The sequence below is a fragment of the Dipteris shenzhenensis genome, chromosome 15, assembly GCF_047967505.1.
Source record: "Dipteris shenzhenensis isolate YYH24624 ecotype China chromosome 15, Dip_SZ_1.0, whole genome shotgun sequence".
NCBI classification, from domain to species: Eukaryota; Viridiplantae; Streptophyta; class Polypodiopsida; order Gleicheniales; family Dipteridaceae; genus Dipteris; species Dipteris shenzhenensis.
In genome coordinates, this window is record NC_141610.1 from 55,230,749 (window position 1) to 55,255,158 (window position 24,410).

At 44.3% G+C, this 24,410-nt stretch overlaps 2 protein-coding genes across 3 annotated transcripts in view; both read left to right on the forward strand.

Moving 5' to 3' along the window:
* LOC147894011 (piezo-type mechanosensitive ion channel component) overlaps positions 1-24,410 on the forward strand; it is a 202,489-nt gene that overhangs the window by 148,670 nt on the left and 29,409 nt on the right. For both annotated transcript variants that reach the window (XM_087386640.1, XM_087386641.1), the window contains exons 13-17: positions 3,895-4,131; positions 4,883-6,511; positions 6,703-9,293; positions 9,530-9,919; positions 20,117-20,275. In XM_087386640.1, coding sequence (XP_087242766.1) covers positions 3,895-4,131; positions 4,883-6,511; positions 6,703-9,293; positions 9,530-9,919; positions 20,117-20,275 — 5,006 coding nt within the window. The remainder of the gene's footprint in view (positions 1-3,894; positions 4,132-4,882; positions 6,512-6,702; positions 9,294-9,529; positions 9,920-20,116; positions 20,276-24,410) is intronic.
* LOC147894012 (uncharacterized) lies at positions 11,975-13,078 on the forward strand. Its single transcript, XM_087385648.1, has 4 exons — positions 11,975-12,105; positions 12,165-12,236; positions 12,333-12,614; positions 12,707-13,078. The coding sequence occupies exons 1-4, from the start codon at positions 11,975-11,977 to the stop codon at positions 12,729-12,731; spliced, it is 510 nt and encodes a 169-aa protein (XP_087241774.1). The 3' UTR covers positions 12,732-13,078.

Sequence of the window (24,410 nt, forward strand, 5' to 3'; positions counted from 1 at the left end):
ATCTCTGGTGTGACCAACACAAATAAACTCTACCAAATTTCATCTCTAACCACATCTCTGGCCTGTGTGTTAGGATCTGCAAAAAAGAAGGGAGGTATAGAAAGCTATCGCTAAGTGCATGACGGTATTCGGATGAGACTGTAAAACGCAATCAGAGTTAATAAGCTGCCTGACCTTATCTCTACTATGTCTGGGACCAAGTGTAGAGAAAAAGTGTTTATTGTCTCTCCCTCCCATCTGTATCCAAAAGGACTCCCGTGCATGGAAGGCATACTCTGCTCTCTGATCAAGCAATGTCTGCAAGTGAGCCCTTGCCACAGCAAGGCGCTCCTGTGTCCAAGCATTTGATGGTCGTCTCTGCTCCTCCCTCTGCAAGGGTGCCAACTGCTGGCGGATACCAATCTCCCGCCTGAGTACCTCACCTCACCGAGCACTAGCAACAGAGTGATAAAAGTCGCTGATACTGGCAAGTGCTGTGGCCACATGTGAAGGACCGGCCACCCTCCCCTGCATGTGAGAAACCCAGATCTCCAAGATTGCCTCTGTGAGAATCTCGTCCATGTATAAGGCATCGGGGATCTTGATACTGTAAGACCTTCCTCTCAGATGGGGCTCTGAGATGGACAAAACTACTGGAAAATTGTCGGAAGTGGAAACCCCAGGTGCAATGCAAATTGTCCCCCCTCTATCAAGAGCCCAGTCATCCACATAGAATCTGTCAATCCGAGCATGGATAGGCATCTGTACCCTATGGTTCGACCATGAAAACAAAAGTGACTGAGACTGAATATGAAATGCATCATCTGACCAACCATCTCTGCTACTGAACCTGAACAAGAAGGCATCCCAAGCTGCTCTCTCGAGGGAATGAATACCACCTTCTCTGCCCCCTTGCTTATCAGAAGGTGCCTCAACCATGTTGAAGTCACCTCCAATAACCCACGAATCTGCAATGTCATCCCACGAGAGCAACTCCTTCCAAAACAGAACATGGTCTCCTCTGTTGTTCAGAGCAATAGAGGTTGAGGAAACCAACCTTACGTCCGTCAATCAGAAGTAAAACCCACTGGGCCTTGGAGGGGATTATGGTACCGTGTCCAATGATCAGAGGGAGAATAGAATCTGAAACTAATATGCATGTACCTCCTCTGGTTCCGAAGGCAGGAAGCCAAAAAGTCCGGCCTGAAAGCAACTTACCTGACTTGGAGCAATCTCTGACATCCAGTTTGTGTTTCTGAAGAAAAAGAATGTCTAGGGAACCACCTGAAACACCTGGATGGAGCTGATTCTTGATCAGCTGTCTGCGACGGCGATGAGGGATGCCGCCCAATCCCTGTATATTCCAACTGGCTATCCTCATCGGCGGAAGGAAGCGGGTTGGAATACCTTACCCGATCTGGTGGTGGAAAAAGAACCCTCCACTGGAGTTGACCTCCTGCCATACACACGAGGTCCAAGGGGAGGAAAGTCCATAGGTGAGAGAGAGAAAGATCTCTCAAAAGGGATGCCGATAACTGGCTCTCTGAAAGTGGAAGGTACAAAATCATCATCTGGGAGGTCAGAGAGGTCGTCCAGAGCGGAAAAGGAGTTCCGCCGAGCCAGTCCTGGGGAGGGGCTATGAAGGATTCCTACCGAAGCAGGGAGAGAATGTAAGACCCCCTTCCCTCTATCCACAGAAGGAGGCACCTGTACTGGGTCCTGATCAAGAAGTGCTGCGGACGAGGTGCCAATAACCTGGGCTGCTGAGGAAGGTACAGCCTGATCCTGGGGTGGAGTGGAACAAGGCTCCTGAACACTAGTCTCCTCCCGAGGCTCCAAGGGGGTAGCCTCTGAAGCGGTGGAGGTGTGATCTGAAGTAGAGGGCCTAACCGCGATCGAACCCACCGTGGGCCAGAGGTGGTGCGGGGTGCAGGAGGGACTCGAGTAGCCATAGGAGGGGGGGGGAGCCCATGTCTGAGGCGGTGCTTGTGGAGCGGTAGGTCCTGCTCCTGCTCTTTGTCGTAAGCTAGTACGAGCTGGTTGCTTTCGGGGCCTCTTTTTCTTCTTTGGGCAATCTCTGGCGAAGTGCTCCGAGGATTTGCGAATCCTGCACTGGTCCTGCCGACCTGCAACCTTAAATCTCTGGTGGAAGAAAGACCCATCGGGTGGCTGTAGCATGATGTGGTCATCTGAAATATTAGGGTCTTGGACAATGACCCTAACCCTGGGTACCCCATCCATCCTGACCGCCTCAGCAACCGAAGAGGGCTCGCTAGGAAGAGGGGGGATCTTTGCTACCACACCAAACCTCTCGCCAATAACTGAAAGAAGCCGGTGATAAACGGAGGGGAGACTAGGGAACCTGATGAAAACAGAAACTCCCTACTTGTCCTCACTAACTGGGTCAAAGCTCAGTTGAAAGGCAAACAAAAAATTCCTCCTGTAGCCTAGAAATAGAAACCCGGCCTGTAGCAGGTCTCTCGTGACGTCTGGGGAATCTGGGCACACCTGAAAGAAACCTGGTCCCAACAAACGAACATCCTTAAGGTGGGGGGCGAGCTCTTGGGGAAGCGTCGCAAGCATCCAAGCTCTAGCTTGTGACCTGGAGGGGTGGGAGCCATGGATGCGTGCGAAGAGAGTCGTGGAACACTCATGCACCAAATCCTTTTGCAACTGCTGCAGCTCATCTTTTGAGAAAGTGACGGTTCTCGCGGCCGGTGTGTGCGGTAACGGATTGACTGAATGGGAACCCATTTGTCAATCGAGGTGGGATAGGCCGATTCAAACACAGAAAAGAACTCCGTTTGCTTTCTTGAAGCCTAGGAGACCCCTAAAAGAGAATAGGGGTACTCCAGATGAAGGGAGAGGGTGAAAGGAAGGTGGGAGAGAGAGGAATGAGCAAGGAGAGGAGTCATCAGCAAGGAGAAAGGGAGGGCAGCAAGAGGAGAGGAGGAAGGGAGAGGAGGGGAGGATATAGGAGAGGAGTGGAGGAGAGGGGGGGGGGGGGGGGGCGGGAAGCAAAGAAAGAGCGGAGGGGGGGGGCGGTAGGGGCTGTGCAGGCAGCAGCGCGGGGGGGGGCGTGTAGGCAGGCAGCAGCACGGGGGGGCGTGCAGGCAGGCAGCGCGGGAGGTAGAGAAGGGGAGAGAGGGAGGGGAGGCGGGGGGGGAGGCGGGGGGAGCAGCAGGTAGGGGGGAGAGGAGGGAGGAGGCAGCGCACGGGGGAGGAAGCAGCGCGCGGGGGAGGAGCTGGCAGCAGCATGGGGGGGGCTGCAGCAGCGCGGGAGGTAGAGAAGGGGAGAGAGGGAGGGGAGTCGGGGGGGGAGGCGGGGGGAGCAGCAGGTAGGGGGGAGGGGAGGGAGGAGGCAGCAAGGAGGGGAGCAGCAAGGAGGGGAGCAGGAAGAAGGAGGGCAGCAGGAGGAGCGGGGAGCAGCAGCAAAAACAAACAATTTGATTTCTGAGTTTCTCTCCATTGCAAAATTCCACTCATATGTTTGTTCAGCAATACTGCCTTGTTTCCTTGCAGTTCTTGTGGTTTTAATGCCATCTTGTGGAGATCTTAATTCAAGGTCTAAAGGGACCACTATGAGGAGGAGGAGGAGACATTACAAATGGGCATAGATTGGTGATTTCAAACAACTGGCGACATATAGCTAGGACTTACATTTGGTTAGCTCAATGGTCCAATACCAAAAATGAATATGGTTTCTAAAGATGTGGAGGAGGTCTGAATCTAAGGGTAGCAGAATGGATTCTTGGTTAATGTTTTAAGCTATAAATAGTGTGATACACCATACATCCCTTTAAATCGAAATAATCATAGCTATATGTTGTTATTGGAGTGATAGAAATATAGAAGGCTTCTCAATTGTATCAAGTTGTGCAATTGACTTGTAAATAGAGTTTTGTGTTTATGCAGGTCTTTCCAACAAATCAAGTGCCAGTGAGTTCTTGAGGATTGCTGCTTTGTTGGTGCTCTCTGCACTCCAAAACCATGGACTTGGGCTACTCCTCTCCATTGCCACTTTGGTGGAAAAAAGTCAACTGCCTCCATTTGGCTTTGATCTGTTGAAAAGTGCAAGTGGTGGGCCCATTTTAGTGTCTGTCTGTGCTTCACACAATTTTGACTATTTCGAGTATGAAAGCAACTTGACAGGTAAGACAATTGTTTTCTCTTATTGGATTGCTCTAACAAAAAGTTTGTCTATGCATTCTTATTGATGATGGATTTGTCCCACATGAATGATGATTCATCACCTAGTTTGAAGGCAGATGAATATTTTGATTCAATTTCAATTTAATCAAATTGTTTTAAATTACATGTTTGTTACTGAATAAGACAGTTTTGTTTGAGGTTGGAGAGGAGGAAAAAAAAAAAGTCAGAAAATGGCTTTAATGTAGATGTCAGATAGGAGATCCTATGCTGTTCTTTTGACAAAGAACAAGGTATAAAACTAGTGCTGAAGTGTGGTGTTAGTTGGTACAGTGTACACTACGGATCATACTGGCTGAGGTGTAGGTGTATTGTTACCAGGTGAAACAATAGTGATGGATGTAGCCAACTAGTCTACCAGGGTGCTGATACTTGGATGGAATTCCTGCTCATAAAATTTTGCTATTGGTAAAGGTTTCTGCGGTAACCTTTTGTGGGACAGATTCACTGGCAGTCATGTAGTAATACGTTCTCATTTACATCTGGGTTACTTTCTGAGGAGAAACTTTGTGTTTGCGTTAGATTTCATGTACTGAATTGTAAATTGATAAGCCCTTTCTTTCTCTCAATGCCAGCTCCTTGCAAGGAGCACTCATTTTTTATTTTCAAAGCCATGCAATTCTCAACATAGGGCAATGAGCAAAACTTCAAAATGATTTACCGCTGAAGCAAATAATTGTTGGTTGCTGAGCAGTGAAGTGGATAATGAGAAAGCTTTCAAGTTTCGGAGAAGCAATCCGTGCGACATATCGATCGTTTGGTACTCTTATTGCTGCTGTCACAGTTCTTCTTGTTGTCTACATTCTAGGCCCAAATTATATTTCCTTTGGATATCTTGTCTTGTTACTATACTGGATGACTGGGCGGCAACTGCTTGGGAGGGCGAGAACCCCATTATGGTTACCTCTGGTCATCTACACTGTTGCAGTGTTCATATTTCATTATATCATGACTTGCTTCCCTGAACTACAGGAGGTAATTGGGGAAAAATTCGATTTGTATCCTGACCTGGGATTTAAACCATCAGCATCCTTTGTCGATCACCTTTGGGATTCTTTGTTGATACTTGTCGTTATGCAACTGTTTAGATATGAGAGGGCTCAAAAGTCTGGAAAAGTAAATGATGATGAAGGTGACCACATTGATGCATTTTATGGGCATCTAGCATGGGTGAAAAGGTTTTTAATATTGCACAGTTACAAGATTTTGTCAGTGGCAGTCTTCTATGCAAGCATGTCACCAGTGGGCGCAACAGGGTTTGTCTACCTTCTCATGCTTGTGGCAACTAGTACAATGCCTAAAGGATCCAGGCTCCCTGCTAGGTTATTTTGTCTCTACACAGCATTACTCACAGCAGCAGAATTTCTTTTCCAAATATTGGGTGCAAAGCTACAGATACTTCCTGATCAGGTTCATGGGCCATTTACATACTGGATTGGTTTTCGGGTATTTCCTACCAGCTTTTGGGGTTTAGAATTGGGGCTTCGAAGCAGGGTCCTGGTATTTGCTTCGTGTCTCCTCCAGTACAGTGCCTTTGGTTGGTTGGAATTGTTGCCAGCATCTCTGCGCAATAACGGCAAACTTGATGAACCCTGCTTTCTGTTTGTTCCATACCCTCGTAGGGTACGTGGGGTTACCAGTGGTGCCCCTGAAACAGAACCCCTCGTTGATGGTTTAAATCCTAATCCCCAACCAGGACTTCCGGAGGCACATTCTGAGCCAAGCTTTTCATCTCAGACTATCAATAATAAAGGACTCCGAAGGAGCCACAGTGTAAAGGAGAGAGCTTCTCGATTCATCGATTCCAGTTTTTGTTCTGGGCTTCAAAGCCCTGCAGACTTTAAAGCTGGAACAATCCATCCAGAAAATGCACGATTCTTATCGAATTGTCCTAGGACAAAGCAGAGTCGCCAATGGAGCAAGAGAGCAATGCTGATGCTCAGAAGGGAGAGATACCAAGCTCAATTAAGGACACTAAAAATATATGCGAAGCATTTGATAGAAAACTTCTTCAGTCTATTTGGAGTTGAAATCAGCATGCTTGTGTTGCTCTTTGCAAGTTTTGCAGTTCTAAATGTCATTTCGCTCCTGTACATGGTATCTTTGAGCCTTTGTATTCTACTAAGTAGGCATAATTTGAAGGTGATTTGGCCTTATTTTGTGGTTGTCTTTGCATCCATTCTTGTCATTGAGTATATGGTTCTTGGAAGTCCCCCCCCCTCGTGGAGTATTCCACATTTGGTTGGAGAGCATAATACTCGTTGTCACAGATGTTGGGAGGAATCTCAAGTTGACTTGGATTATTGCAGCAAATGTTGGCTAGGTACTTCTGCACTGAGCTTCTTAAAAGGACGTTGTGGTTTCTGTAGCTCTTGGCAGTGGGCAAGCCCAGTGCATCCTGTTGCTCTTTCTTTACATTTGTTACAGTGGTTGTCAACCCTTTCTCACGTTTCAAGATAAAGTTATTCTGTTCTTTACATTTCAAATACTGAATGGAGTATAACTGATTTGCAGGTGTGGTAATTGATGATTGGCAAACTATAGTTGCATACTTTATGGTGTTCTTCATTAGCTGCTTGAAACTCAAATCGGATATGACTGCAGCAAAAAATGAAGCTTGCTCTTTTTACAATGTTGTCTTTTCCCCATGTGACAAATTAGCATGGAAAGAAATCAACTATGAGACAAAGGGGCAATGGACATGGTTGGACCGGTTAAGATTTTTCTTTTATGTTCACTTTCTGGATATAATGCTTCTCCTTGTGCTTATCACGGGCACATTCCAGTATGATGTGCTACATCTGGGATACCTTGCTTTTGCCTTGGTGTGTTTCCGGATGAGAGTCAAGATCCTGAAAAGGAAGAATAGGATTTTCCAGTTTCTACGGCTGTACAACTTTGTACTCATCATTCTGTCACTGTTGTACCAGGCTCCATATTTCGCAGGCACAATGAGCAAAGAAGGCACCTGGTTTGATATCATTGGTTTTGTCAAAATCCCCTATGGGATTGATGTAACCTCTAAATCTGTACTCGTTGACATTACAATATTTTGTGTGGGGTTCATTCAGTCAGCTATTTTCTGTTCCAAAGAATTTGAGCAGGTTCTTCGGTATATGGAAGCAGAAGAGATGGATGTCAAGCTAGAGGCACAGGAGGCCAAGGCAGCTTGGAAGACAGAACAGTTGCAATGTATCCGAAACATGGAAGAATCTAAACAGCGCCGGCGTCTACAGGTGGAGAAGATGAAGTCTGAAATGCTTCACCTGCAGCTAAATGTGGATGCTTTGAATTCCTCAGTTAAAATTATGGAGACCAAATCTCCTGTGATAGAGCTCAGTAATCAAATCAGGAAGGGTCATGATTTGCCATCTAGTTCAGGATACCCCCTGGAAACTGATGAGAAAAAGGATACTGTTGTTCCAGATCCAGGTTCAGGACAGCACCTCAGCGCTCTCAAATTATCTGATGATGCCTCTAACTGCAGGAAGAGAAGAAGCAATCCATATATGCGTTATCCAGGTAGAGATATGGAATCATCATTGTTGATCGGGGAAAATGACAATGTAAAAGAAGACCAGAAAAATGATGAGGATGTGAATGCATCAGAGATTTTGGTGGAAGATTATGCAAGTGGGAATAAAGCGTCAGCTCAAAATCCTCTGCGATTAGAGCAATTTATCTTTATAGAGAATCTTTCTAGACAAATATATCGACCAGGTGTGCATATAATTGAAAATGGGGTTGCCCATGTTCAGAATCTCGGCAATAAAGCTCTTGAAAACCTTGTAGGATTCTTGAACATCCAGCAAAATGAAGCTGATGACACGGAGAGATCTTCAGTTGAAGAGGAGGCGGAACAAATAAGAGGAGAAGTGCATTTGAAGGAAGGTGCTTCCCTTTCAGTTATCCATACAGACATTCAGTCAGAATCTCTGTCTACTGATCGGAAAGAAGCTTTCAATGAGATGCTTCACCGCCTTACCATGTTGTATTGCTTTTGTGCTTCCAAAGTCAGGTCAAATATTGACGTTGTTTGCTACTTCTTCTTTCTCCTTGCATACATCTGGGACTTCAGCCTTTTAATGTTAGTTTACCCAGCCTCATTGTTTTTCTATGCCCTTCTTGTAAATCCGGGACCAAGCCAACAGTTTTGGCTGGGCATGTTAATTTATACGGAACTTAATATTTGGGTTCAATACATAAATCAAGTTCTTATACATCATCATAGTGCACAGAGAACTCTCTCATCCTGGTCAAGATTATGGCTTGAGAGGATAGGCATTCCAACAACAACGAAGAGTGAATCATTTGTAGCGTGTGTCTTGCCTCTGTTTCTGGTGTACTTTGCAACACTTGTTCAAAGTTCAATCAAAGCACAAGATGGTGAATGGATGTCTGTTTCGAACAGAAAAGCACCTGGTAAGAAGACTCATCCCAGCAATTCATGGAAAGATTTGCTCCAAGGGTATTATTTTTCCTTAAATGAAAAATTTATCAGCATGGTTAGATGCTTCTTCAGATACTGCCTGGCTCTAGTGTATGGGTCTGAGGCTCCCCCTCATTTTGTACAAGTAACCATGAGTGTTAACAGATGGCCCGAAGATGGGATTCAGCCAGAGAGGATTGAGTCTGGATTTAACAAGCTACTAGAGGCTGCACATCACAGGTTTTGTGAGAGCAGTCATCAAGGGTCTAATCACAGCATCAGCAGTGTTCGTGTTGAGAGCATCGAAAGCCAACAACATGAGACAGATGTTGCGATGGCTGTTTTGGAAGTTATCTATGCCTCTCCTGGGACAGCATGCCCAGCCACCAGCGACTATTATACGTCTTTGACACCTGCTAAAGATCTTGCTTGGGAAATCCAGAGAGCAAAGGCTGAGGGCCTTGTTGAATCTACCTCATTTCCTTTTCCCATTGTGTCGATTATTGCTGGTGGAAAACGGGAAGTCAACCTTTATGCGTACATCTTTGGAGCGGACCTTGCTGCATTCTTCTTTGTTGCAATATTGTATCAGTCTTTCATAAAGAACAGTCCAGATTTTCTTAATGTTTATCAGCTTGAAGATCAGTTTCCGAAGGAGTTTGTGTTTGTTCTCATGGTAGGTGCAAATATCCTCTGCTGTTAGCTCGATTGAAATTGTGCTTTCACGTACTATCGCTTTTGAAAGTAAATACATACCTTTGAAGCAACTAGGAGGAGGATTTTTTGATGATATTCCTAACAAAGTGGATTGATGTTCATTGATTGTGAAGCCACTGGCAATCTATGCCACATCTGAGTGGTTAAATTGGAGTCAGAAAGATAAACAAGTCTGCTTTGATTTCTTTGTTGCAGACATTGTTTTTCCTTATCGTCGTGGATCGAGTTATGTATCTCTGTTCTTTTGCACCTGGAAAGATCTGTTACTATTTTTTCAATCTGGGGCTTTTCACTTATTATGCAACCCACTATGATTGGCAAATGAGTACAAAAGAGCATGGCCTTTTTCTTCTGCGGATATTCTGCCTTATTAAAGGGCTGTCTCTCTCCTTACAAGCATCGCAGATCAAATATGGACTTCCTCATAAGGCTGCTCTGTATGAACAATTTCTCACAAGAAAGGTCTGCCATTTGAATCACATTGGTTTCCGCTTATATCGATCCCTGCCATTTCTATTTGAATTACGGTGCATTCTGGACTGGTCCTGCAGTACTACCTCTCTAACAATGTACGACTGGCTTAAGGTTTGTGCCGATTCCATGATCCTTTGATTAAGGATGTCCTTTGAAATTCTTTCAAGAAGACATGATGTCTGTAACGTTCAAGAGGCGGTGCAAAACCACTTAGTAGTACTACTGCTATGATGCCTCAAAAAAATGTTATGTTTTTTAAACTCAATATTAAACACATGATTTTTGTTGTGCTATTTCGGCCATCTTTATTTTTTAAAGGTCTATCCGGGTAACCTTTGAGGCTCTTTCCAATGATATGTCTTGTCATACTCTGGAACTGTGCCAAAATTGAAATGTAGGTATCGCATACACACATATATACAGACATGTAACATGCATACACACACAACTTTTTTTTTGGGGGTGAAATCCATATTTTTATATATATATACACACAACCTTTTTTTTTGTGATTTTTTTTTTTCATTATACTACATAGTCACTATCCCAAAATGGGATCAAATACATCAAGAGAATATCTCAATATATGACAAGTATACATCATGGTCTATGGACCTTGTCTCATCAAGCTTTTCAAGCTCGATTAACCGCTCGGGAATGGCTTCATCGGATATGCCAGGTCCTCCTCTCCCACACTGTATGGATTAACTTAAGACTTCATCTCACATCAGCTCATATATTCAGATAGAGGCAGGGCGCAAGATTTCAGCAACATGACATCATATAGACATGAGACTATGCACCTTCGTGACACGTATGAGGTGGAGACAGAGGAGCATGTACTAATGAGATGCTTAAGACACCGAGATTCAAGGATATGCCATTGCTTGTTTACTCACAAGTATCTGGACGTGAGACAAGTAGTGACCATCGTGAACTATGCACCCTTTGGAGATAGAGGAGCATGTACTAATGAGATGCCTAAGACACTACGAGGTTTGAGGGAGATTCCATTGGTTGTTTACTCATAAGTATCTGGATAGGAGATGAGTAATTGACTACCATGGTCAACAATGTGCAGGACTCTTTCTACATGAGGTCAGGTATGGCCTTTGATAGCAGGGATCATGGACTTATTCATAGGATATGAATCTATAGAATATAGAGTCTGGTGTCATAGGCAGTGTCACCAATTGCCCCGAAACGCGAAGAAACGTTTCTAGACGAAACGTTTCTTCGAAACGCCCGAAACGTGTAGTTAGGGCGAAATGTTGCCTGTCCAAAAATCCGCCGCGATGAGTTTCTTGCAGATTTTGGCCGCCGTTTTCGTTTTTTCGCTCCTCCCGTGCCGCTCCATTGCTTGCCTTGCTCCAGCCTCCTAGTGCCTACCATCTACATTCTACTCTATCCTCTACTCCACCTTCTACTCTCCTCTACTCTCTACTCTCTACTCTACCCTCGGGCCTCTACTCTACTCTACTCTACCCTCTACTCTAGTCTGTATGGTCTACCCTCTACTTTCCTCTACGGTCTACCCTCTACCCTCTACTCTACTCTACTCTACTCTACCCTCTACTCTAGTCTCTACCCTCTACTCTCCTCTAGCCTCTACAATCTACTCTACTCTACTCTCTACTCCCATACCATGGCCTCAAGATGTGCCGGTGGACCGAGTGGAAGCACAAAACGGGATGTATGGCAGGATACCGTTTTTATAAAGAGATATGGCACATCTGGCACGAGGAGGTCAGTATGCAAGTTTTGTGGTGACACTTTGACGGGATTTGCCCCTCGAGTTCGAGCACATTTTTTATGGATCAGAGGCCAGGGTAAGAGTGCTTGCCATGCCATTCCAGAGGGGATCTTCTTGGCATATGGAGGTACCTCATCCAAATTTGCTGAGATTCGATCCCTCTTCCATCCCGTGATCACAGATCAAGTTCTTCAAGCTAATGTGTTGGTTGAGCAGCAGAAGTTGGGCATAGAGGCAACCGTCACTCTCACATCATTCCAGTCAGATACCGGGAATGTGGAGTGTTCTCACTCACAGCAAGAGGGGCATGGTATACTCCATCTACATCGACATCACAAGTTCATGGGAGTGCCTCTACTCAGCCTCTACATGGCACCACTCCATCGGCATCCGTATCAGTTGGGCTGTCCGCTATGCCATCAGCTCCTCCACAGCCTCCTGCCAAGAGGCCACGTGGTCCAGCAGCTATCACTCCGAGAGTTACTCCTATACAGGCTGCTTGGGCACCACGCCTGAAGCAAGAGGCTGCAATTGCAGAGGAGCAGTTTTTCTACGCTTGCAATATTCCCTTCAATGTTGCAAGGACTTCTGCCTACAATTCAGAAGGGAGTGTAAGTGGGAGCTATTGAGATCCTCAAAGACACGCTTTGGCTACATCTTCCTGGTTCTTAGCAGGTATGATTCATGAATCGTGATTCAATTTTTATCATTCAAAGATCAATTCCTCAAATTATTCATTGTTTAAATTTGTTTAAACTTTATCATTTGTAGGCTGGTTAAGACCAAAGAGAGCCTTCGTCGCATGATGACCAGTTCAGATTGGCTGGATTGGAGTGACTCGAGATTGCCTGCTGGACAAAATGTCGAGGGGATTGTCTTTGACAATCAGTTTTGGCAGGAAGCCCTTTGCATTCAGATGTCCATAGAGCCCTTGTACTTCGTGCTTCGACTCTTTGACCATGAGGGTTGTACTATGGGCTTGCTATACGAGTTCATGCTGAAGCTTCGAAAAGCAACGGAGGATTGTCCTATTGAGATCCTCAACCAGAGCAGGTACATATAAGTTGAAACTTGCAAGTTTAATACTCAGTTCTCCTAGCTCCAGAGTCTAGCCTCTAACTTAATTCCTTTTGGTAAATTTTCAGAAAGGATGACATATTAGGAATTTAGAGGAAGAGATGGGATTGGTTTCATAGGCCAATCCACACTGTTGCACATATGCTTCATCCCTTGTGGAAGGAGCTTGCTAAATGGAATGATCGGGTGCTTGTGAACGGATGGACCCAATACTTGGAGAAAGTATGCGACTCATCGGTCCAGAATAGGTGAGGTAGCATGGCGTACAAGTTTGCAGCCTGCTCACTACTAACTTCTAAGTGCTTTCAACTTTGTATTTACTATTATCATTTATGATTTATCTAATTATTTATATTGTCTTCTTCTGTATTGCAAATTGCAATAGCATTGAAGAGGACATAGTGGAGTTCCGCAATGACATGGGTCATTTCTCCCGTACAATTGCCAAGGAAAGAGACAACAGGCTGTTGGCTCTTACTTGGTGGGAGAAATTTGGGATTTTGAATCCCTCATTGCAGAACTTAGCTCTCCGCATCCTTTCACAAGATTGCACATCAGGTCCAGCTGAGAGGATATGGAGCATATGTGCAGACATATACACCAGGAAGAGAAACAAGTAAGTTCTAACTTCTTATAGTTCTTATTTATAGGCTATATAGTATAGCGTCAAGCTTGTAACATTTTGAAAAACAATTCTTAAGTCGTGAGAATTGACTTCTTTATGCTTTGTAAACTATGTCAGGTTGAGCGTGGAGTAGCTCAATAGGTTGGTATATGTCAATGCCAACCTATGTCTACTTGAGAAGTATAGGTCTGCAGATGGTACCGGTAGCATCGAGTGGAAGCCCAAGCAAGTCAATCCTGACAAGATCAAGCTAGAACCTGTCGACATGTCCATCATCCAGCACAGTCGAGAGAATGACGATGCTTACGAGTTGCTGCGACAGGATATGCTTCGATTCCGACGTCAGACATGTTCGATGGCTCAAGCTCGTGCACCACGAGTACGTGCTGCTACTGTTGCAGAGGATACACGGACACCCCAGATTCGTGGTTATCAACGTCGAGCACGAGCCTCACGAGGGGGATCACAAGTATCTGTTCTTGCATCGTCATCCCGAGGACGTCCAAGCAGAGATGAGCCAGAGGAGGAGGCGGCATTGGTAGACAGTGCAGACTCAGAGGACTCAGATTAGTTGCGAGCCCCTACTTGGTTCGAGGGTGGCACTTCCTCTTCCTCCACAGAGGATGTAGATCCATCTGCTGATTCCAGTGCTGATGATGACAGTGATGAGGCAGTAGATCTTGGAGAGGGCAGCGGTCCCTAGCTCTAGAGAGTCAAGACTAGACTCTAGAGTGTACTGTGTACACTACAGTTGTTAGCAGCTGGCTTGCAGGCGACGAGCTTTGATTATGTATACAGTTTACACCATATAGTTACCAATATATCATTATGGCATGTTACATGTATGATGTAAACAGTAATACATAATACATTTTGTTATATTTTGAATCTTGAATCTTGAATCTTGAAATTTGATTCTGAAATTTGAATTATAAAGTTAAAAGTTTATTGTTTGAACTATGGGCCATGGCATATGCTAGTAGCCATATGCACTTGCAACTAATTAGTTAATAGTAATTTGTAAACTGGAAGATCTGTGTCTTTGTAAACCTCAATCTATAGGCTGCGTGACGCATCTTTTTACTCTTTCAACTATGTAATATGTGTGTGCAATGTGCATTGTGTGCACAATATGAATATCTGAGAGCTCTTTTGAGAGGAGTCTGAGAGCTCTTTTGAGAGAGAGAGAGAGAGAGAGAATCTGAAGACAATTATTTATAAAGTATATTATATATATAACTTCTATAAAATAGGTATTTTTAAGGATACAATTCTTATACTATGTGGTCCTCTTTGCCAAAGACAAGGCTAGCATCTAGAGTCACCTAAATGTACTAGACAAGTTTGGCCAATTCAGGATAAAGGTCAGTTGTTGGGACATGATGGAAAAATATTTCACCCAAAGAAGAAATTTTAGCATGTTTCTAAGTTGGAAGAAGCAAGGATTGCCAAACACGAAGCGTCACACTCAGAACTCGGTTGACACATTTTGCATGTCAAAATTATTTTCTGCCTTGTGCATCTGCCTGACTAGAGAGGTATGTTGGAAGAGGACATTTTGACATTTCACAAAAAAATGAAATCTGCAGAAGCCAAGCTGCAGCTGTTGCAAAATTGTGAGAAGAAATATTTTATTGCAGTGAAATAATTACATTCATAGATACTCCAAAAGTGGAGTAACTACTACTCAACTGAAAATCTCAGTATAAGCCATATATACATCATGATCAATTAGATGAGTCTGAAAGCAATCATAAAACGATTGCCATAGAGACCATTTGAAAAAAATGAAAGATGGAAAGGTAGGATCACCAAAGACTCTAGGATTTCTGTCCATCCATAGAGTCCAAAGTGCCCAGTAGCGCACCCAAACAAAAAATAGATCAAAACCCTGTCTAGCGGGATGAAAACCAAATAACGAGAAGAACCTGCCAAAAGTAATAGTAGGAAATATTGCTCGAACATCTTGACGAATGAGAGCGAGGAAATCACAAGTATGTGGACAGTGCCAGAAAATATGAAGCACAGATTCAACAGAATGTAGGCATCTGTCGCAAACAGCCGGGGCAATACGTCTATGCACGAGTAACTGCCTAGATGGAAAAATGCCAAGTAGAACTCGCTAGAGAAAAAGCTGTTGCTGAAGAGGGAATTTATAGTGCCAAAGGAGACGCAGCCGCTTTCTCCACCACTTTGATGGTCGATCCATATGCCAAACAGAATTGGCTCTGTCAGAAACCCAAGGCGGAGGTAAGAACACTTTATACAAAGAAGGCACTGTGATATGTGATAGCTTCACAGGATGGGCTGAAGAAGAGGAAGAATGGAGAGTCCAATCCTCAAGCCTATCCTGAAGTTCCAAACGAGGTACCGGCAAGAAAGGTTGAAGCATTTCTGAAATGTTTTGCCATAAGAGACGATAATGAGCTCCCAAACCATACTTGCTAGCAGCCACAGAAAAGGATAAAAGAGTGCCATCATGTTGAAGTACATCCGCCAAAGTAGCAATACCTTTGAAAGATATAAAATAAGAACGCCTGGGTTCTTGTATAGCCAAAGGAGGGTGAAATACTTTGGACCAATAAATATTCTCAGCCCTCAAGAAATTTCCCAACAAAGAATCCGTGCCATTCCATTCCAAGTGGGATAAAATATGCTTCCAATCAAGAAGCAGACGAGACACAAAAGGGCAGCCTCTGATCTTCCCTTGAATAGAGCCAAATAGAAAATCCCACTGTGTGGGCTGCCAATGCTCAAAAGCAGAAGTATCAATATGTAACAAAAGAGGGCGGATCATGAAAGCCCAATGTTGATTCGCTTGCATAAACTGCAACATCATTTTCCCCCTGTGAGCAATTATATGCATTTGAATATTGAGTATGTTTGAACCCCCGTGCATCTTTGGAGAACAGAGAAGATGCATAGAGAGTAATCTGAGACTTTTCTTGCCATTTTTTGAACGCCAGAAAATCTCCATGATAGCAGACATAAAGGAAACCAAATCTGCCTTAGTAAACATGATGAGAGGCAGATAGAATTGTATGTATGCCATCAAAATGGATTGCATTATTCGCAAGTGAACATGTAAAGGCCAAGTTGCAAGCTTCCAATATTCAAGTTTTTTCCTCAGCTTTGTGAGCACCCAATCAGTTTGTTGAGAACGAGTGAGCCCCCAACCTAGAGGATAGCCAAGATGTCGAACCTAGAGCTACACTATACCAGCGATCCAGACGGGCCTGGTAAGAAGAAAGGGCATTATGTTGAAAAGTGTATCCAAGTGACAAAGGCTACAATTCCTTCCAAAGATCAACCAAATCAAGATGAATCAGTAATTGAGACCATGCATGCCTTTCAGAGGTTAACATATGAGTATTTCCTGATGTATTGTCACCCTGTTGCGGAGCATTATTGAAATCCCCACATATAAAGGCATGATATCTCCATGGATATCGTTGCATGGCATCCCAAATTACACTTCTATTCTGAGAAGATTGAGGTGCATATACAGAAGCAAATTCAAACACCTCGCCTTGAATGATGCATTGAAGAATAATCCATCTGCCTTGATTGTCATTTAAAGCAATGACTGGTTGAAGCTCATGCTTAATCAGAATGACTACACTTGAGAAAGAGTGCTCCCTAGCATAAAAGATATCATAGCCACAGTAATGCCTGTCTTTCCTGCATAGATATGCTGATTGTGTTCTTGTAATGCCACTATATCAGGCTGAAATCGATTGATATACAGCCACAGAGATTTCCATTTCATATTGTCGCACATCCCCTGAACATTTAAGGTAAGGCATTTGATATGAGCAAGCATATTTACATATATTTATAGGTAAAAACATGTATGTACAGCAGCAACCTTCAGGATGTCAACCCTGCATTTCTACCTCAGGGTCAAGGCCTCTTCCCTAAGAAGAAACATCCGCCTGAGGATTGGACAGCAATGCAGCAACCTCTTCTTCAGGCAAGAGGGTTCTGCTAGCTGTTACTGCAGCCCATGTGATTCCAATTCTTGAGTTGACCTCTGGAGAATTTCCACTAGAGGATGCACCATTCCAAGTGTGAGGGGGTGGAGGTCGTTGAACAGAAATAACTTTTCTTGGGCTTTGCCATCCATCAATTAGAGTTTTTGGGCCTTTTGCTGAGGGTTGAATAGCAGGAAGCAAAGGGGAAGAAGCACTCCCATTTGAGCCAATTGGCGCTTTGCCTTTATCCTGATTTCCAAAAAACTGTCTATTACCTTTATTTTTATTATAGTGACAGGAGCATCCTTATTGGGCATCTGAGCAGGCAAAGTAGCAGGAGGCATTTTATGTTGACTCATTATGCACTTTCCATGTCAACATTGTTCACCGTGACTGAATAGGACACTGGTGTGGGATTATCAGTATCCCAGAGAATGCAAAATCGATTGGAGTTGCTGTTAGGCCGCGGTGGGCAAACAACTTTGCCTAAAGTTGCTGCAATTTTAGGCAAGAGTGAAGCCATGCATTGCGGGAAGTCTACAACTTCAACCCAGACTGGACATCGATGTGTCAAATCAGAGCCTGATAATCCCTTGTGGGGGACCATGGCAAAACGTGCACCATTTGCTACCCAAAAAAGAGTGGCGAATGTTCCAAAAGCATTTGCCTGTGAATCTCATCTACCATAATGACCTCAAAAAAGCCTCTAGCTGCATAGTGTACCTTACGAACAAACGAGCCAGCCAGTGTGCGGGTCAACCAGTTGCCTACCTCTGCAGCAGGTGGCATCCGACCTGGGAAAAATAAAATAATTGCATTTTTGGCATATTCTCTAACTGGATCCACAATTTTATCCACTTCAACCATGAGACCAACCGATGGAATAGAGTCTTTCACTCTTTTCTTGTGTTTGTAAATCCTTCGTGCATGACATCATAAACCAGTTGTGCTTCAACAGAATCATGCACAGGGTCATGTTGACCCTCAACCTGCTTTTGCTTTTTGCATTGAGCTGATCGATCTTTTTGAAAAGTTTTTTCATAAGAGTATTCAGCCATGTCTTCTGAAGAGGATGGAACCCAAAAAGGGGGTACCTGTAAAGTGATAGGAGAGAAAGAACAGCCCACAAAGAAGAGGAAAATAGTGTATTTGCAAGGAGAAGAAGAGGAGAGAGATATTTAAGGATTTAGAGAGGAGAATACAAGTTTTGGAGAAGGAAAAGAGAAAAAACCAGAAAAGGATCCAAGATGAACTAGAAATAAGAGAAATAAGAGATTCTGGCGATGGAAAGAGGACATGATAACCAGGAACCAAAAAGGGGAGAAAGGAGGAAGAGAGAACCCTCAAAGTCAGCGATTAGAGGCAGCCCGTAAGTAAACCCGGTACAAACAGCGACCCAGGAGCAAGAAAGGAGCCGGCAGCAGCAGCCTGAAGAAGGCGGACAAGGCTGTACAGGTCCGTACACAACGGAACTGTACGGAGCTATGGTGGGCTGTACGGCAGGTAATTAATGTCCCAAAACACCGTTTTTTGGACGCTGATATGGTGCAGCAGATAGCTGAGGCAGACGGGCTGGTCTGAAGAGGCTAGGGAGCTGATCGGAGGGCTGGAGCAAGGGCTGCAGGTCCTTTCTCTCTCTCACCACACACACACCACTTTCTCGCCTCAAAATTCTCACCCTTGCTGAGAGCTCAATCATGCATTGATCCACTCCTTGTTGTCGTCTCCAAAACAAAAGTTGCCGATGTATAATAATCATGTGTATCACGAAATCAATATCAGGGCAAGGCAATAGGCTCTGGAGCATCTCGTAAAGAAGATGACGGGCTGTCAAAGGCTGAGCATCACGCGATTATGTTGTGAGTCTTTAGTAACTGCTTTTTGCTCCCGTGGGCCACCAGTGACACGTACTACTGTATTGCTTGCTGTAGTGCTGAGCATATGAGAGCCTAAGATCAAAAAATGGGAAGCAAAGGTGACATAACCATCAGAGGCAACTAAAAATAACAATAAAAAACAGTACGACAGCCGTATGAAGAATGCCACACTAAGGTAGCTTGAACAGTAAGGCAGTTGGCAAAGTATCTCCTCCAGGAACATGCGCAGATAGCAGAGGCTATTGAGAGAGTGGGCTGTGAAGAAGCTGAAAGGACAACCACTCTGATACCACTGTAGGAAAAAGATGTGCAAGATGAACCCTAACTACGCACCACATGAGAGACTACATCTTGCTCAAGACTATTTCCCATTATCCAAATGAATACATATAAAGACTTCTCAGATCCATGATCGTCTCAACGAACCCCATGATTCTCTGCAAGAGTCACTCACCTCACAGTACAGCTCATAGCTTTTGTCACTTAAGATTCCAATCCCAAAGTCATGTACGCATTAGTCATCCTATCAAAGTTTGCCTTTCCAACATGATGTACTTCTGCCTTGAGTGCCTTGCTCTTGGCTTTTTCTTTCAAATTTGATAGAAGTCTATTTCACGAGGGAAAAGTACACTAGGTTACTGTGGTCGCTATAGAGGTCTGAAACTTGTGTAATGAGTGTTTAGGGTCCGGTAGCTCTATGCCGAGGCGTCTGATTTAGAATTTCACATTAATTCAGTTGAGGTATCTAGAGTTGTCTAGCTTGTGGGTTAACAAAAATTGTAGAACTGTATATGTGGTGCTTGACACTTGTGAGCATTTAGCCATGTTTTCCCTGATGAAGTTTCTTCTATCCCACTATTATAGAGACTGTACAGAATTGAGTAAAAAATCTACCGAAAATTCATCTGAACAGATTATAGGATTTTTTCAATACAGCAAGGTGACATTTTGGATTAACATTCAGATAAGATTCATTATGATATGAAGTTGTTGGGTGAACAGTTGGAAGACATATATGCAAGCCTGTATCTAGTGCAATGTGATGCAAAGCTATCTCGAGAAAAGCACCAACTTGGGAAAAAGCGAGGAATTGGGCCAAAGTTTTTTAGTGGTATTTGCACCTTCTTAGTTCTGATATTCATTATTTGGACTCCTATGCTGGTAAGAAAAGGGTTCTCTCTTTCTATAGCCTTACAAATTTTATATCTTTCTTACTTCTGCCTTGAGTGCTTTGCTCTCTTTCTCTCTTTCTATCCGTGTTGCTATACTAGCCAAGTGTCCTAACAAGTATGATGATTGATTTTATGATTGTTTGTTGCTACCTTTGGTTGCAAAGCATGTTACAGGGGCTAGGCTAGTTTAAAACTTACTGTTAAACGTGTGACAATTATGCTAAATACCAGTTTGAACCATGGTTATAAAATCGATTCACTATAGCTTAAACATAGAGCTGTATTGGAAAAGTAAAAAGAGGCAATTAGCGCTAGTAATTGGCCTTTATGGTAGGCAAGGAGTTGTGGTTGCCATTATATTGTGCAATGTTTTAGAATATTTCACCAATATTCTGCATTGTTTCAGAAAATTTTCCATTTGAAACTGCTTCAAGCTTCTTGGAAGAGAATACTGCATCATTTCTCAGGAAATATACCTAGGGAAGCAATTGGCTAGTCAAAAACCAAGAAGAAACTCAAAAGGATAATTAGGAAGAAGAACCAACACCTAAACAAGCTCCCTGTACAACCGCTTCAGGACGGAATCAGATGATGGCTTGTTGAACTCTTGATAAGCGAACCCTAGGTGTTGCAAAGCTACCTTGGAAGTGCAGCATGTAGAAGTACATGTACTGGGAAGAGCTCTATACTGTTGATTTATAGAGTATATTTTGAAGTTTTGCAATACAGTGAGTGAGCACTATTTATTTCTCACCATGAGATGAAGGTAGTTAGGACTTGTCAATCTTCATTAATTGGTGCTGGTCACGTTTTATGTAACAATTCCCACATCTTTGTTTGAGAAGGGGATTGATGGATTCTTGAAGTCTTGGCAAGCACATTTGAGGTAGCATTTTATGATGGTTTGCCATGAAGTTAGATCTATGTAGAGGCTAGTAGGCATTTAGAAAGAAGTAGAGAAGGGGAGGAGATAGTCGTGGACCAGGATTCTGATGACCTATGATGTGCTATCGATATGGAGAATGTGGCCGCTATCAAGATCAGTGTCTCCAACCCAAAAGGAGCTCCTTCATATAGCACATGTAATACTAATGACCATTACAATCGGGGAAAATAATGCACATGTATATAAGCGGGAGAGGGATCTATATAAGGATTGTCATTCCTATGTTTGTGCTTGTGATGCATATCAAAGGAGTGGGTGGAAATTGTACTATGAGGCAACCATCAATTGTAGCGAATATTTGGAACCAGGACGTGGAGATGGCTCAGTATGTTCTTGGTCGATCAATTTTGTGTTATGGTTATCCTTTGTTGATAATGTTGACACGCAAGATGCATGGAATTGCATCGTGTAGTCTGGTGCAGGTTTCAAACTTCCTAATTATAATGCCTTTCTGGAAATTCCTTTTGGGTGAGAGCCAGAATGGATGAGGACAAAACAGCCGTTGCTGCTCCTCCCCGCTCTAGCTGCCCTCCCTTCCCCCCTCAGGCCCCTCTCCCCTCTCAGCCAGCCCCCTCCCCCTTCTCTCAGCCCCCTACCCTGCCCTCTTCCCCCTCCCCTTCTACCCCCCTCCTCCGCCATCTCCCCCTCCCCTCTCGGCTCTCTTCCCCGCCCCCTTTCCTTGCCCCTTCTTCCCGCCTCCCCCGTCCCCCCTTACCCTGCCCCCCTCAGCCCCTTCCTCGGACCCCTCCCACGCCCCCTTCATGCGGGGGTACATCATGACATGCATGAAAGAAAAAACAGCTCAAAAAGAGCTAACAAAAATCCAAGGTGGAGGCTGAAAATGCCACCTCAACCCTGAAATAGTCTCAGAGGAGAATGGAGATCCTCTCCAAACTCTGAAAAAGGTATCTCTCTTGGCTATAGCTACTTTGGAGGATCCCTGCATGATTGCCCAGATGGCTGATCATATCTACCTATTATATAGCATTTCCACTCCTCGTCGCACATCACCTTCCACCCCACTGAGTTCTTACTCCACCTATCATGATATACGCTTTGACCGCGACCACTCACCTGTCTGTATATACTTCTTGCTTATATTGACTTCATACCCATATAAGAGGATCGTGCTGCCCTGATCACCCGCTCACCACACAAGGCTGTCCTTCACGCTTTCCCTCATACCACTCGCTCCACCCACCCACCCACCACCTCGTGGGACCGTACCCTGTAATAGTTGGTACGATGATGGGTGTAAGGCTTTATGCCGTCAGCTCAGATTCGAAACCAAAAACAATCTTTCGAGCGAATCAGAGACGTTACGTGAGTATCGTGGACTGGTACATAGAAAAAAACTAGATTTCGTTCGCCAGAACGAGGAGGAATTACTGAATATTTTGTTTAGTAACAACTTTAAGGACTCTTGGTGGAGATCTCTAGAGGGACGGTCCCCCTCACCACTATTTGACACTCAGGTCTGGTATAATTATGCACGCACACTATATGACATCCCAAATCAGCCAGTCCGTGACCTCTCACATATGCCACATCCCACATCTTGCACCCTCTTCACTAAGGGGGTAGTGAAGGATGCCGTATTGAATTTTTCATAATGGCCGAGCGAAGGATCATGAGGGACTATGCACTAAGTTCATTGCATATGGGATTGACCTCCTAGTCCCGATCTTAGCAAAGTTCTTCAATGAAGCTGTTTGTTTGGGGTTCCCATGCACCTGGACTATTAATACTATTTCACCCATCCATAAGGCAGGGGATCCCATGAGCCTGGAGAATTACATGACCATTATGATTGAACATTTCATGTCTAAGATTTATGCATCAGTGCTTGATTTAGTGGTCAGTAGATTTGCGGAGTGTTGAGGACTTAGAGCAAGGATAGGCTGGATTCCGGTGTGATCATGGAACCATGGATCACATTCTCACGCTTAGATGTATCATCGAGGAGGCGAGGGCATGGAAGCAGAGGGCTTACAGTCGCTTTGTGGATTTCCGCAAGGCATTTGACACAGTTCCGAGAGCCCCCGTCATACGGTGCCTATAGGATTTGGGTTGTGACCAGGAGCTCATTTGGACTGTCATGGCACTTTACGAGAGTCTCAGGCAGAGTCCGGGAAGGATGTAGGTGGACATACGACATCATGAGCACTATTGGGGTCAAACAAGGGTGTCTTTTATTTTGTACCATGTTTGGTCTCTACATAGATGAGCTCGAGACCATGATGCAAACAGAGCGGGGGGGATGGTTGCTCTCTTGCTAGCACGCTGATCAGGATATTGGTTTAGATGACGTGGCTCTTTTGTCTTCCTCATTAGAGGGGCTCCTTAAACCCTAAACCCTCCGTCAGATGTTAAGACGTCTTTCTCTCATCCACAAGGCAGGGGATCCTATGAGCCCAAAGAATTACATGACCATTATGATTGGACATGTTATGTCCAAGATCTATGCATCAGTGCTTGATTCCGACAACAGGTTTGCGGAGTGTCGAGGACTTAGAGCAGCAGGACAGGCTGGATTCAAACGTGATCATGGCACCATGGATCACATTCTCATGCTTAGGCGTATCATCGAGGAGGCGAGGGCAAAGAAGCAGAGGGTTTACTGTTGCCCTGTTGATTTGTTTTCGTAAGGCATTTGACACAGTCCTGAGAGCCCACCTCATACGGCGCCCACAGGATTTGGGTTATGACCAGAAGACCATTTGGGTTGTCATGGCACTTTACGAGAGAGCTGCAAGCAGGGTCCGAACAAGATCTTTGTGGACAGCCGAGATCATGAGCACTATTGGGGTCAAACTGGGGTGTCCTTTATCACCTACCCAGTTTGGCCTTTACATAGATGAGCTCGAGACAGTGATGCAGACACTAGGAGGGGATGGTTTCTCTCTTGCTGGCACGTTGATCCAAATATTGCTTTATGCAGATGACGTGGCTCTTCTATCTTCCTCTGCAAAGGGACTCCAAAGACACCTTGACGCACTTCAATCCTTTTGTGATTCTCATGATCTGAAGGTCAACCTAGATCCGTGATAACATGAGAACCTGTAGCCGCTCCACACGGGCCCACTTTATATCCCATAAGTTTGACCCCCAAAAAGGGCTGCCATACATTCCCGTTGGGCGGACCAAGGAGTCAAAGAGTAGCCCCTTTTTTTGTGGA